The 13,711-nt window shown below is 49.9% G+C and overlaps 1 protein-coding gene across 1 annotated transcript in view; it reads left to right on the forward strand.

The window, feature by feature from the left end:
• The window catches only part of GALNT9 (polypeptide N-acetylgalactosaminyltransferase 9), a 114,973-nt gene that overhangs the window by 58,177 nt on the left and 43,085 nt on the right, over window positions 1–13,711 (forward strand). The window contains exon 5 of the mRNA XM_086345966.1: window positions 2,060–2,257. Coding sequence (XP_086202092.1) covers window positions 2,060–2,257 — 198 coding nt within the window. The remainder of the gene's footprint in view (window positions 1–2,059; window positions 2,258–13,711) is intronic.

Here is a 13,711-nt window from a genome sequence, read left to right on the forward strand (position 1 = left end):
AAGTCACATCTTTAAACTCTCTGAAGCCTAAACTAAGAGGTTCACTGAGATATTCCCTCAAGGGAGATGAGAGGGTCATAGGGAGGGGGTGGGCATGCTGATCAAGCCCCACAGTGCCTGGCCAGGTGTCCCCAGCTGGGGCCCCTGAGGGTCTGGCCTTCGGGACCTCTCAAAGTTCCCGGTTTTCCTAACTGCTGCTTTGGTTGGACCAGGGCTTTGGTGCCTGGTAGGCAGGTGAATGGAGCCCTTTCCTTCCACACTCCTGCACTCCCGCTGGTACATCTCAGCCAGCCCAGGACCACCAGTGTGTTCTCAGGGCTGGTTCTGACCCAGCGCATGCCTAACCGAGATGTGAGTTCTGAATTCCCCTGCTGGCCCCCATTTCCCTCTCCTGCCACCCTCATGAAGCGACTTCTTTTCCCATGACATCTGTCACCTTCGGTCATAATGACATGCTATGGTCCGCCCTCCACCAGGGTCATGCATACTGTTGTGTAGGTTGTGCCCTGCTCAGCTGTACTCGAAGGGCTTTCTGTCCCTCTCATGTATGTTAAACTCCCTGGAGCATTTGGAGGATGTTTGGGAGAGTCACAAGTCTATCACATCAAAATGCCATTTGAAACTACTGTAACTTTAATTTTACCACTGAAAACCCAGTTATCCATCTGCAAATAGCCCTCCCCTCCCAGAACTGCCTCTATAAAGATTCTGCCTTATTAGCGCATGTGGCATTTGCAGAGAGCTTTTCATCTCTGAAGCACTTTGCTAACAGTAATTAATTAATCCTCCTCATGAAGCTGAAAGGCAGGTAAATACCAGGCTCTTGCTTGGAAGGATGGGAAGAAAGGCTGGCTATAAGGTGAATCTGGCCAGGCAGGGTCAGAAACCTCTCACCCTGACCCCAGCCCCCGCTGTCCCTCCCTGAGCTCGGCCCCTGTCCCCCTGTTCCTCTCTCTGGTCCCCCAGTCAGCAGGCTGCTCATGACCCTGTTGAACTCCAGCCCCTTGGGCAGCATCTCATCCTTGCAGGAGACAAGGTCATCTCCAGAGTGAAATGCTACCTGTTTGCCCCTGGGGACTCCTGCATTGGAAATTCACAACCCACAGCCTTTGTCCTCTGGTCTCTCTCCTCTCTGCCTTCCTCGCCTGCACGGTCACCATCTCTCCACTCCCGCTGCCTGGCCTGCTTCCCAAGCACACCAGCACATCCCAGGGGCTCAGTGCTGGCTGCTCTTTCTGTGTGCAGCACCCCACTTGCCTCCCCTAACAACCAGCTGCTACATCCTACACCACCTCTGCTCATCACCCAGTGCAACCTACCCTGAACACCCTATTTAAAACAGCAATTCCAAATCACCCTTATTTTGCCCTCTTTTTCTGTCACAATGCATATCACCTCCTAATATATCATTTACTTATACATTTTTGTCTGTCCCCCCATACCCACTCAGTCAGGCCCACCACATACTGTTGTGTAGGTTGTGCACTGCACAATAGCGCTTGTTAGCCTTTCTGTCCCTTCAGTATATCCTAAGCTCCCGGAGGCATAGCTTTTTTTTTTTTTTTTTCTAGTTCACGGGTATGCGCCTATGTGTTACAAGAGGGTGTGGCACATTCAGGCCTCCATTCCTGCTTGTAAATGAATGTACCTTCCAGCCCTGGAGGGAAGGCCTGCCAGGAAGTAGGATTCACTTGCCAGAAAAGCCAGGCTGTGAGGCAGGCCGGCTGTCAGACTAAGCTGACTCACAGAGCTCTCTGGAGCCAGGACAGCTCATCAGATGTCAGAGATTGGGCCTGGATGGTGTTTAGATCCCTAGTGTCAATCGCTGGTTAGCCACGGGCTGCCTCAGGCAGAGCGAGACCTCGGGCAGCCGGGTGTGCGGCCCAGACGACTCCGGGGCTTCCAGAGGTGCAGCGCTTGGATCTACCCTCCGCAGGGTTGGTCTAGCCCAACATTAGATGCGGGTGTGGCCGCCTGGGTCCTGGCTCCCTACCTAGGGGGACGGGACGGGGGTCCCTGGCATCCGTGCCCTTCCTCAGGGACCTGCGTCTCCTTGCAGGGCCGAGCCCGCCCTTACGCGGATCCGGGAGGACCGCCGGCGGATCGTCCTGCCAGCCATCGACAACATCAAGTACGACACGTTCGAGGTGCAGCAATACGCCAGCGCAGCCCACGGCTACAACTGGGGCCTTTGGTGCATGTACATCGTCCCGCCCCAGGACTGGCTGGACCGCGGCGACGAGGCGGCGCCCATCAGGTGAGCTGGCCACCAGGGCCACTGGGGCGGGGCCTGCACTGGAGGAGTCAGGTGGGTGGGGTCACTGGGGCGCGGCCTGGCCTGGAAAGAGCCAGGACAGTGAGGTGGGGCAGGGCTGCAGCAGGGGCCTTGGGAACTGGAGGGACAGGTGGCATTCCTCTGCAGAAAGCCAAGGCCTGGCACCAGGTGGGAGAGTAGAAACAGCAGGATGCGGTCAGTCCAGGGTTTCCCTGGGTGTGAAGAGGGACATGGCGGTGTGATGGGGAAATGGGAAGTGGCTCCAGATTGTGACCTGAGTGATAACCAGGAGATCAAGATGGCAGAGTAGAAGGACATATGCTCATCTTCCCCTGCGAGAACTCCAAAATTACAACTTGCTGCTGAACAACCATCGACAGGAGAATGTTAGATCCCAACAAAAAAAAAGATATCCCACATCCAAGGGCAAAGGAGAAGTCCCAGCAGGATGGTAGGAGGGGTGAAATCACGCTCAGAATGAAACCCCATACCCACCAGAGATGCTCGAAGAGCTCAAACAAAACCTTGTGTGTACCAGGAGACCCCACAGAGACTGAGCAAGACCTGACTCTGAGTGTTTGAGTGTCTTCTGCAGAGGTACGGGTCAGCAGTGGTCTGCTGCAGGGGTAGGGCTCTGGGTGCAGCAGATCTGGGTGTGGCATAAGCCCTCTTGGAGGAGGTCTCCATTAACCCCACCATAGAGCTGTCAGAACTTACACAGGACTAGGGAAACAGATTCCTGGAGGAAGAAAGGAGAAAGGAGTAATGTCCCCCCACAAGAGACTGACCCAGACTTGCTTGTGAGCGTCCAAGAGTCTCCGGCAGAGGCGTGGGTCGGCGGTGGCCTGCTGCAGGGTCAGGGGCACTGAATGCGGCAGGGCATGCATGGGACCTTTAGAAGGAGGTCGCTATTACCTCCACCATAGTTTGGTCTCAGGTCAAACAACAGGAAGGAAACACAACCCCACCCATAAACAGAAAATTGGATTAAAGATTTACTGAGCATGGCCCCACCCATCAGAACAAGACCCAGTTTCCCCCACAGCCAGTCTCTCCCATCAGGAAGCTTCCATAAGTCTCTTATCCTTATCCCTCAGAGGACAGACAGAATGAAAACCATAATCACAGAAAACTAATCAAACTGATCACATGCACCACAGCCTTGTCTAACTCAATGAAACTGAGCCATGCCATGTAGGGCCACCCAAGACCGACAGATCATGGTGGAGAGTTCTGACAAAATGAGGTTCATTGGAGAAGGGAGTGGCAAACCACTTCAGCATCCTTGCCTTGAGAACCCCATGAACAGTATGAAAAGGCAAAAAGATAGGACACTGAAAGATGAACTCCCCAGATTGGTAGGTGCCCAGTATGCTACTGGAGAAGAGTGGAGAAATGACTCCAGAAAGAATGAAGAGACAGAGCCAAAGCAACAACAGTGCCCAGCTGTGGATGTGACTGGTGATGGCAGTAGAGTCTAATGCTGTAAAGAGCAGTGTTGCATAGGAACCCGGAATGTTAGGTCCATGAATTGGAAGTGGTAAATTGGAAGTGATCAAACAGGAGATGGAAAGAGTGAACATCGACATTTTAGGAATCAGTGAACTGGAATGGGTGAATTTAACTCAGATGACCATTATATCTACTACTGTGGGCAAGAATCCCTTAGAAGAAATGGAGTAGCCCTCATAGTCAACAAAAGAGTCCAAAATGCAGTACTTGGGTGCAGTCTCAAAAATGACAGAATGACCTCTGTTCATTTCCAAGGCAAACCATTCAATATCACAGTAATCCAAGTCTATGCCCCAACCAGTAATGCTGAAGAAGCTGAAGTTGAATGGCTCTATGAAGACCTACAGGACCTTCTAGAACTAACATCCAAAAAAGATGTCCTTTTCATTATAGGGGGCAGGAGTGCAAAAGTAGGAAGTCAAGAGACATCTGGAGTAACAGGCAAATTTGACCTTGGAGTACAAAATGAAGTAGGGCAAAGGCTAATAGAGTTTTGTCAAGAGAATGCACTGGTCATAAAAAACACCCTCTTCCAGCAACATAAGAGACGACCCTACACATGGACATCACCAGAGGGTCAATACTGAAATCAGATTGATTATATTCTTTGCAGCCAAAGATGGAGAAGCTCTATACAGTCAGCAAAAAACAAGACCGGGAGCTGACTGTGGCTTAGATCATGAACTCCTTATTGCCAAATTCAGACTTACATTGAAGAAAGTAGGGATAACCACTAGACCATTCAGGTATAACCTAAATCAAATCCCTTATGATTATACAGTGGAAGTGACAAATAGATTCAAGGGATTAGATCTGATAGAGTGCCTGAAGAACTATGGCCAAAGGTTCATGTCATTGTACAGGAGGCAGTGATCAAGACCATCCCCAAGAAAAAGAAATGCAAAAGGGCAAAATGGCTGTCTGATGAGGCCTTACAAATAGCTTAGAAACGAAGGGAAGCAAAAGGCAAAGGAGAAAAGGAAAGATATAGGCATCTGAATGCAGAGTTCCAAAGAATAGCAAGGAGAGATAAGAAAGCCTTCCTCAGTGATCAGTGCAAAGAATTAGAGGAAAACAATAGAATGGGAAAGACTAGAGATCTCTTCAAGAAGATTAGAGGTACCAAGGGAACATTTCATGCAAAGATTGGCCCAATAAAGGACAGAAATGGTATGGACCTAACAGAAGCAGAATATATTAAGAAGAGGTGGCAAGAATACACAGAAGAACTGTACAAAAAAAGATCTTCATGACCCAGATAACCACAATGGTGTGATCACTCAACTAGAGCCAGACATCCTGGAATGCAAAGTCAAGTGGGCCTTAGGAAGCATCACTATGAACAAAGCTAGTGGAGGTGATGGAATTCCAGTTGAGTTATTTCAAATCCTAAAAGATGATGCTGTGAAAGTGCTGCACTCAATATGCCAGCAAATTTGGAAAACTCAGCAGTGGCCACAGGACTGGAAAAGGTCAGTTTTCATTCCAATCCCAAAGAAAGGCAATGCCAAAGAATGTTCAAACTACCACACAATTGCACTCATCTCACATGCTAGCAAAGTAATGCTCAAAATTCTCCAAGCCAGGCTTCAACAGTACATGAATTGTGAACTTCCAGATGTTCCAGCTGAATTTAGAAAGGGCAGAGGAACCAGAGATCAAATTGCCAACATCCATTGGATCATCGAGAAAGCAAGAGAATTCCAGAAAAACTACTTCTGCTTTATTGCCTAGGCCAAACCCTTTGTGTGGATCACAACAAACTGTGGAAAATTCTTCAAGAGATGCGAATACCAGACCACCTGACCTGCCTCCTGAGAAATCTGTATGCAGGTCAAGAAGCAACAGTTAGAACTGGACACGGAACAACAGAACTGGTTCAAAATTGGGAAAGGAGTACATCAAGGCTGTATATTGTCACCCTACTTATTTCATTTATATGCAGAGTAAATCATGCAAAATTCTGGGTTGGAATCAAGATGAAATCAAGACTGCCAGGAGAAATATCAATAACCTCAGATATGAAGATGACACTACCCTTATGGCAGAAAGTGAAGAAGAACTAAAGAGCCTCTTGATGAAAGTGAAAGAGGAGAGTGAAAAAGTTGGCTTAAAGCTCAACATTCAGAAAACTAAGATTATGGCATTTGGTCCCATCACTTCATGGCAAATAGATGGGGAAACAATGGAAACAGTGAGAGACTTTATTTTGGGGGGGCTCCAAAATCACTGCAGATGGTGACTGCAACCATGAAATTAAAACATGCTTTCTTCTTGGAAGAAAAGCCATGACAAACCTAGACAGCATGTTGAATAGCAGAGACATTACTTTGCCAGCAAAGGTCCATCTAGTCAAAGCTATGATTTTTCCAGTAGTCATGTGTGAATGTGACAGTTGGACTATAAAGAAAGCTGAGTGCAGAAGAATTGATGCTTTTGAACTGTGGTGTTGGAGAAGACTCTTGAGAGTCCCTTGGACTGCAAGGAGATCAAAGCAGTCAATCCTAAAGGAAATCAGTTCTGAATATTCATTGGAAGGACTGATGCTGAAGCTGAAGCTCCAATACTTTGGTCACCTGATCCAAAGAACTGACTCATTGGAAAAGACCCTGATGGTGGGAAAGACTGAAGGCAGGAGGAGAAGGGGGTGACAGGATGAGATGGTTGGATGGCATCACTGACTTGATGGACACGAGTTTGAGTAAGCTCCAGGAGTTAGTAATGGACAGGGAAGTCTGGTGTGCTACAGTCCATGGAGTCACAAAGAGTCAGACACGACTGAGCGACTGAACTGACTGATAACCAGGTCAGGTGGAGGAGAGAGAAGGAGGGAGACAGACAGATAGAATGAAGAGAAAGAGAAAGAGCCAGTAAAAGAGACAGAGAAAAAGAACACAGACTTGGAGACAGCAGAAAAAGGGAGACACCAAGGAAAGAGAGAGGGGAACGAGACAGATGAATCTCAGGGAAGCAGCAGTGAGCAGTGGTGTGAAGCAAGATCTTCATTCCCTGCCCAGGAATTGAACCTGGGAAGCCTGGATGAGAACCAAGAATTCTAGCCACCAGAACAGCAAGGGCTAGAGGCTAGAAGCTATTTTTCTCTGGATCTTTGCACCCAGTGAAAAGTGCATTTATCACAGAGGCAGGAACTGTAAATGCAGGTACAAAGTTTATTATTACAGACATAGCACGACAAGTGGGAGAGCACATAGAGAAAATGTTTGCTTAGTTAAGACAGAAGCAAGGCAGAGACAAACACCCGGAGAGAAAGGGTGGGCCCCTCCTAGTGGTGAGCGGCACGGTAAAGAGGTGGTGAAGTCATTTATATAGGTCAGTTCTTCTGGGTCTTTGTCTTCCTTCAGGCTAATTATCTGGTTCCTTTTTCTACACCTGACCTACCCTGGGACCCTCCCTTGGGTGCGCACGCACCTCTCAGCCAAGATGGATCTCAAAGTAAAGGCTTCTGGGAAGAGCAAGACTCATTATGGCCTGATGTTATCCCTTGACTTTCACTCCCATAAAGGAGCCTTTTGGGGGCATAGGTAGTGTCTCCTTTGTCCCGAAAAGGGGGAAGCAGAGATCCCTTAATCCTTTACTCAAACAAGGTTTGCCCCTCTTTGTCCGTGCCATGACTATTACTTTAGGTGTTTACAAGAGACATGCAATGGCTATTTACCCTGTTTCTGCTGTTACTTCCATCTCAGAGGGCAAACAGGAGGCTGATTGTAAATGCCTGATCTGGAGCCCACCTATTTCTTGGTCTCAGGAATCCAGCCTGAAGCCCCTGTTCTTCCTGCTCCCTGAAATGCAAATAGGAAACCCATTGTAAATGTCTAACCTGGGGCCCATTTGTTGCCTACTTCAGGATGAGCAGAGGAAGACAGAGATTCGGGGGAGGGTGCACACTAAGAAACAAAACGAGGAAGGTGCCAGGGAGCAGAAAGGAATAGGGGTGCAGAGAGGGAGTGAGAAGGAGACAGAGACCCAGACAGAACGAGGGAGAGACAGACAGACAGAGGCAACACCACGAGAGTCATAAAGCAGCAGAGGACAAAGAAACCAGCAGACCCAGGATGGTGGGTGTGCTATAGAGAACGTGCTCCAAAGCACTTATTTTATTTTGAATTGGTTCCCATACCTGAAAACGTAGAGTTTTTCCCATGTTAAAAATGCATCTTTATTAAGATGAGAAGGTGCACGTTCTCACAGGGCAGCCAGTCACTGGAGCTGAGAAGTGACCCCCTGTCTAAACAGGGCTGAGGTCTCCAATTTGCTGCAGTCCCCACCACTCCCTAATGTCTCTGTGTTGCTCTGCCTTCAGATTTGCACGGTCACTCTTCTTGCACCTGGCTTGCTTCGTTCGTTTCCATCACTCACTGACCTTCTGCAGTTTTCAGCCCCTCCCTTCTTTTCCCTGGTCTGTTGAACCCCTGGGAAATCTATGCTTCAAAATCAACTGGGGCTGCCACTTTCTCCCGGGGGCCCAACAGGCTGGAGGTATTTTTCTTGGAGTGAATGTTCATCTCCAGGGTCTGTTGATCCCCTGGAGCCTTGGCCAGTTCTCCCCACAGAGGTTTGGGATTTCAAGGCCTCAGGCAGGGACCTCTCCTGCCTCATCTCTCCAATCTGGTGTGTCCCTGCTGAAACAGGCCATTCTGCCCATGAGTGACCAGAACTGTCCATCATGGCACATTTACAAGTTGTTTCTTCCCCTAGGAGGGTCTTAGAGGGGCTTTTGGGCACCTACCCTCCATTAGCAAAGAGCTGTCCAGCAAGAAATTAAGTCTCAGAGCAGCCTGGATGCTCAAGCTGAAGAAAGAATGCTCTGGCCAGACTGCAAGTTGTCTTAAACTTTGCTCCTTATTAATACCACCTGGAAAGAATTAGAAAGCCCTAATCCCAAAACCCGAAATAAAAAAACAGGCAAAGACCTTGAACAAATGCTATACGCAAGGAGGCAGACAAAACACTAACACACGTATGGGAAGCCGCCCACTGCAGTCACAAGGGAAATAAGACAGAATGTCGGTCAGATAAACCAATGGCAACACGGACCAGTCACAACTCTCAGCGTGGCCGGTGGGAGCAGACATTAGCAAGACCGCTTTGGAAACCTGGCAGTTTCTCCTAGAGGTAAAAACACTTCCTACATGACCAGCCGTTCCACCCCAGGTATTTGCCCAAAAGAAATGAAAACATATGTCTACACAAAGATGCGAATGTTCATAGCAGCAGCTTTTTTCACAACAGTCCTGAATTGAACCCAAATGTCTATCAACATGTGAACAGGTAAACGAAGTGTGATGCTTCTCAGAACTACAAAGGGTCGTATGGTGATGCCCATGACAATGAGGACGAAACTCAAAGTGTGGCAAAAACGTCAGACACAGAATAGCACACACTGTCAGCCCCCAGGACAGTCTCCAGAGTCACAAACCCCTGCCCCTATCTTTCCTGGAAGTGGATGGGAGAAGGGCCCTCCAAGGACCCGTTGACCTTCACTGAAGGGAAGTTCTGGAGACTCGCCATCCCACAGGGAGTACATTCAAGGAGAGAGATGGTCTCCCGAGAAGATACTACAGGGTTTATAAGAAGGCCGAGATGGAAGGCTGGGCACAGCAGACAGCCATGTCTATGTCCTGACCACCCAGAACCCATGAATTCAACCTCACTGGGAAAAGGGTCTTTGCAGATGTAATTAGAATGTTGTGACGGGGAGATTACTGTGGATGACCCAGCTGGGTCCTGAATGCTGCTGAAAGTGTCCTTGTAAGAAACACACAGAAGAGGAAAGACCATGCCACTCCGGAGTCAGAGATGGGAGGGATGCAGCCACAAGCCAAGGACATTGGAAGAGGCAGGGAGGGTCCTCCTCAGGAGCTTCAGAGGGAGTATGGCCCTGCCCACACCTTGACTTTAGACTTCTGGCCTTCAGAGCTAGCAGAGGACAAATATCTCTTGTCTGAAGCCCCAGTTCATGTGGTATTTGTTTCACAGCTGCAAGAAATGAACATGCCGGTGTCCAGAAGAGGGCCCTCTGCAGAGCCCTGCTCCAAGGTTGGGAGATCCCAAGCCTCACTGGGCATCTCCCAGCAGGGTGACCCCACGGGGACAGAGCCGACACACAGCCATGTTGAGATGAGACCCTGAGGGCCGTTCACGTCCAATAATGCGTGTGACAATCACAAACATTCCTCAGGTCCACATGGTGCCATTGTCACAGCTAGTCCCCAAGTTGTATCCTCCATGTGCATGAGTGCAGCCCACTGGGGAAGTAGAGCCCTGACAGGGGCCTCTCAAGGTCACCTTCAGGGCTGGTGGCCAGCTGGCCCATGCAGTCGCTTTAACCACACCCAGCCAAGGCTTCCTGAAAATTGGAGAGGAAGCCAACCAGCCTCTCCCCAGACCCTGCTGGCCCTCAGCAGGCTCCATGCTGGGACTCACTGCCCTCCTAGTGATGCTGCAGACAGCTCCCAGACGCCCAGCCATTCTTCTTGGGGGGAGAACAAGGCGTTCTGAATCTCCCACTCTTAGTATGCACAGTGCCCAGGGAGCCTAGAGTGGTGTGACCTTGTCCTTCAAGTTCTAGGGAAGCCACTTGAATCTCAGTATGTCACCTGATTTGTCATATATGTCTCAAACTTGGAACCAATGTTTATACTTAAGAGATTTCACACGAAATTGGTATCTACTCTTTGAAAAGTAGAAGATTCTGGAAAAACCCAGGTCCCCATTCCTAGCTGGTGATGATCCACTGGAGCTGAGTTGTTACTGAGCTCTCGGGGTGGGGGAGGGGGACAGTGTCACAGTCCCCACTGCTCCCAACAGCCTGCTTCACACGCCCTTTGGGCTGGAGAGTCTGGAGTGACAAGACTCCAAGGGCAGGCTTGAGGTCTTTGCTTCCAAGGTCATTATCCAGAGGATGGCCCTCCTCTCCAGCTTCTCAGGGAAGGGGTCTTCCCACAACCTCCCCTCAGCGGCAGACCCATGAGAAGAAGCCCTGGTACCCTAACTCCTGCAGCAAAGGCTCCTGGCAAACCTTGTGATATTGCCCCTTACCGCGTCATGAAACCTGACCCCAGGCTGGGAACCTGCATCCCTGGGGCCAGTCTGTGGGCCTGAAAGGGTCTTTCCTGAGAACTGCTCTGGGGTTTCTGGTCTCCCTCGGACCTGGGGCGGGGAACCGATGCCCTTCTCCTGAAGGACACAGCTCCCACACCTGCTCTGAGGAAGGTGGCCTGGGAGAGGCTGGTGTGTGAAAATTTACCTAAGGAAATTTCTCTGCCAGTCATTATCCTGGAAGCTCAAGGAAGAAAGGGGTCAAAAGAAGGCTTGGATTTCTGCAGAGAAGTATCTCAGCCTTGACAGATGGAGAAAGAGAGGGCAGTGAGGGGCTGGGAGGCCCTCGTGGCCCCAGGGGCCCTGTGTGCTGGAGGTGGCTGCCCGCATGAACTGTATCATTGAAATGGAGCTATTTCCTGAATTCTGAATGAGGTCAAAACGGGACCCATGACCAGTGGCGTGTTTGTCTCCGTGTGGCTCTGAGCTGCTAGCAGAGCACAGATGTGGGGCATTGGCTGCGTTGTGTGGGCCCCTCCCCGCCCGCCTCCAGGAGGGCAGCTGCAGCCCGTAGGCTCATCTGGCTTGCATCTTCCTGGGGCCACAGAGCCCACATATGGGTTTGCACCCCTGTCCCTGGGGCAGTCCAGATTCATGCCAGTGTGTCTTGTGGATGCAGAGAGACCATGGGTGTAAGCCGGCTTCCAGTGGGGCCAGATGAACCCAGAGGAAAAGAGGGGATGTTGTGGGGTCGGCGGAGGGGCCCACACCCAGCACCTGCTCCCCTCCACAAGCAGGGGAACATGGAATGAGGGTCCAAGTCACACCTGTACTCACACACAGATGCACACTCATGCATAGAGATGCACGAAGACACAAATGCAAGCACACAGACACGTGTACATGCTCACACACAAAAAACCACACATAGATTCGCACACACAGATACACACACACAAGACCACACATAGATTCGCACACACAGACACACACCTACACAAGACCACACATAGATCCACACACACAGACACACCCACACAAGACCACATATAGATTTGTGCATGCGTTATAGACGTGCATGCATGCATGCTCAGTTGCTTCAGGCATGTCTGACTCTTTGTGACCCCACGGACTGTAGCCCACCAGGCTCCTCTGTCCATGGGAGTCTCCAGGCAAGAATACTGGAGTGGGTTGCCATTTCCTCCTCCAGGGGATCGCCCCAACCCAGGGATCGAAACTTCATCTCCTGTGTCTCCTTCATGGCAGACGGATTCTTTACCAATGAGCCACAGGGGAAGCCTGTGCATACAGGCACACTCACACATAATTGCTTCTCTGGTCACAGTGGTAGGTTGGTGACATTTTCCTTGCTGACTTGTCGCTTACCTTCTCCCAAGCATCACTTCTTATGGCACTGGGTGGTCTTGATAAGCACCTCACCTGCTGGGTAGGTAACAATCCGTCAAAAGAACGGCTCGAAACTCATTCGACCATCTACACTGATGAACTCTAAGTTGATTTCCCTTTTGCCACTATAACTCACGCTGCAGTGCACAGCTTTGTGCAAATAGCTTTCGGATCAGTCTCCTAGGATAAATGCCAGCCACGGAATTAGGGGGTAAAATAGTAACAGTAAATGGTTCCCAGGCTCCAGACCCTCCTCCATATAGTTTTCATCTGCACAGCTGCCTTTGGAGGAGGCACCATTCTGCCTCTCGTGTTACTGGCAGGGAAGCTGAGCACAGAGAAGCTGACCAGCTTGCCCAAGGGCACACAGCTGGTGTGCAAGGAGCTGGGTCAGCACTGCATCACTGCACAAGCACTGCTGGCTCTCTGTTCATAGCTTCAGACTTTTCCAGGAGGGTTGAGCCAATGCACACCAGTTTCTCCACCACCTTGTCACCAGCGCATGTGGCCCCTACACCCGGTCGGCTGTCCTCCCCTGTGTTATGCTGATCACCTGACAGTGCCCTGCCTGTGAGCCGGTGTTCTTCTTCAAGACATCGAGAGCAGGTGCCTCTCTTGTCCCTTGTCACTCTCCCAAAAGCTGAAGAGCCCATTTGTGATCTTCATTTTATCAGCTCCTATTCATATAGAACTCCAAGGCTTCATGGACCTGGGGATGTGTGCCTGTGTGTGATGCCTAGATGTGTGTCTGTGTGTATCTCTGTGTATGCATGTGCTGCATGTATCTCTGTGTGTTTGCTGCAGGTGTGTATCTGTGTTTATGTGTGTGCACACGTGTGTTTCTCTGTATTGTCTGTGTGCATGTTATGTGTGTCTATATGTATCTGTGTGCATTTGGGTGTGTATGTTTGTGAGTACATTCATGGGACTATGTGTGTGTATTGTGTGTGTCTGTATATCTGTACATCTGTTTATTGTGTGTGTCTGTCCTTATGGGGTATGTGTGTTGCGTATGTGTCTCCATGTGTCCATGTATCCGTGTGTCTGTTGCATGTGTATGCTTGTCCACGCATGTGTGTGTTGCGTGTGTCTCCATGTGTCCATGTATCCATGTGTCTGTTGCGTGTGTCTGCTTGTCCATGCATGTGTGTGGCATGTGTGTCTGTGCACCTGTGTGTGTCTGCATGTCTGTGGCCTCTGCAAGGCAGGAGCCCAGGAGAGCATCCTCATGGAGAGGCTGTATCCAGGCGGGCAGCACATCAGCCCAGATGTAAGGATGCTCCCCAGAGTGACCAAGTTCCTCCTCCACCGAACCCGAGAACCCTCGGCCTTCACCGTTTTCTGTAATCACAGCAAGAATTTCTCATGCAAATAAATTCAGAGCCAGCTGACTCTGCTACCGTCGCCTTGTGAGGTGAAGTTTATTTTGGAACTCGGAGCAATAATAAAAAAATCATT

The sequence above is a fragment of the Bos grunniens genome, chromosome 17 (assembly GCF_055505025.1).
Source record: "Bos grunniens cultivar Pamir isolate PY7600 chromosome 17, Bosgru_T2T1.0, whole genome shotgun sequence".
Taxonomy (NCBI): Eukaryota; Metazoa; Chordata; class Mammalia; order Artiodactyla; family Bovidae; genus Bos; species Bos grunniens.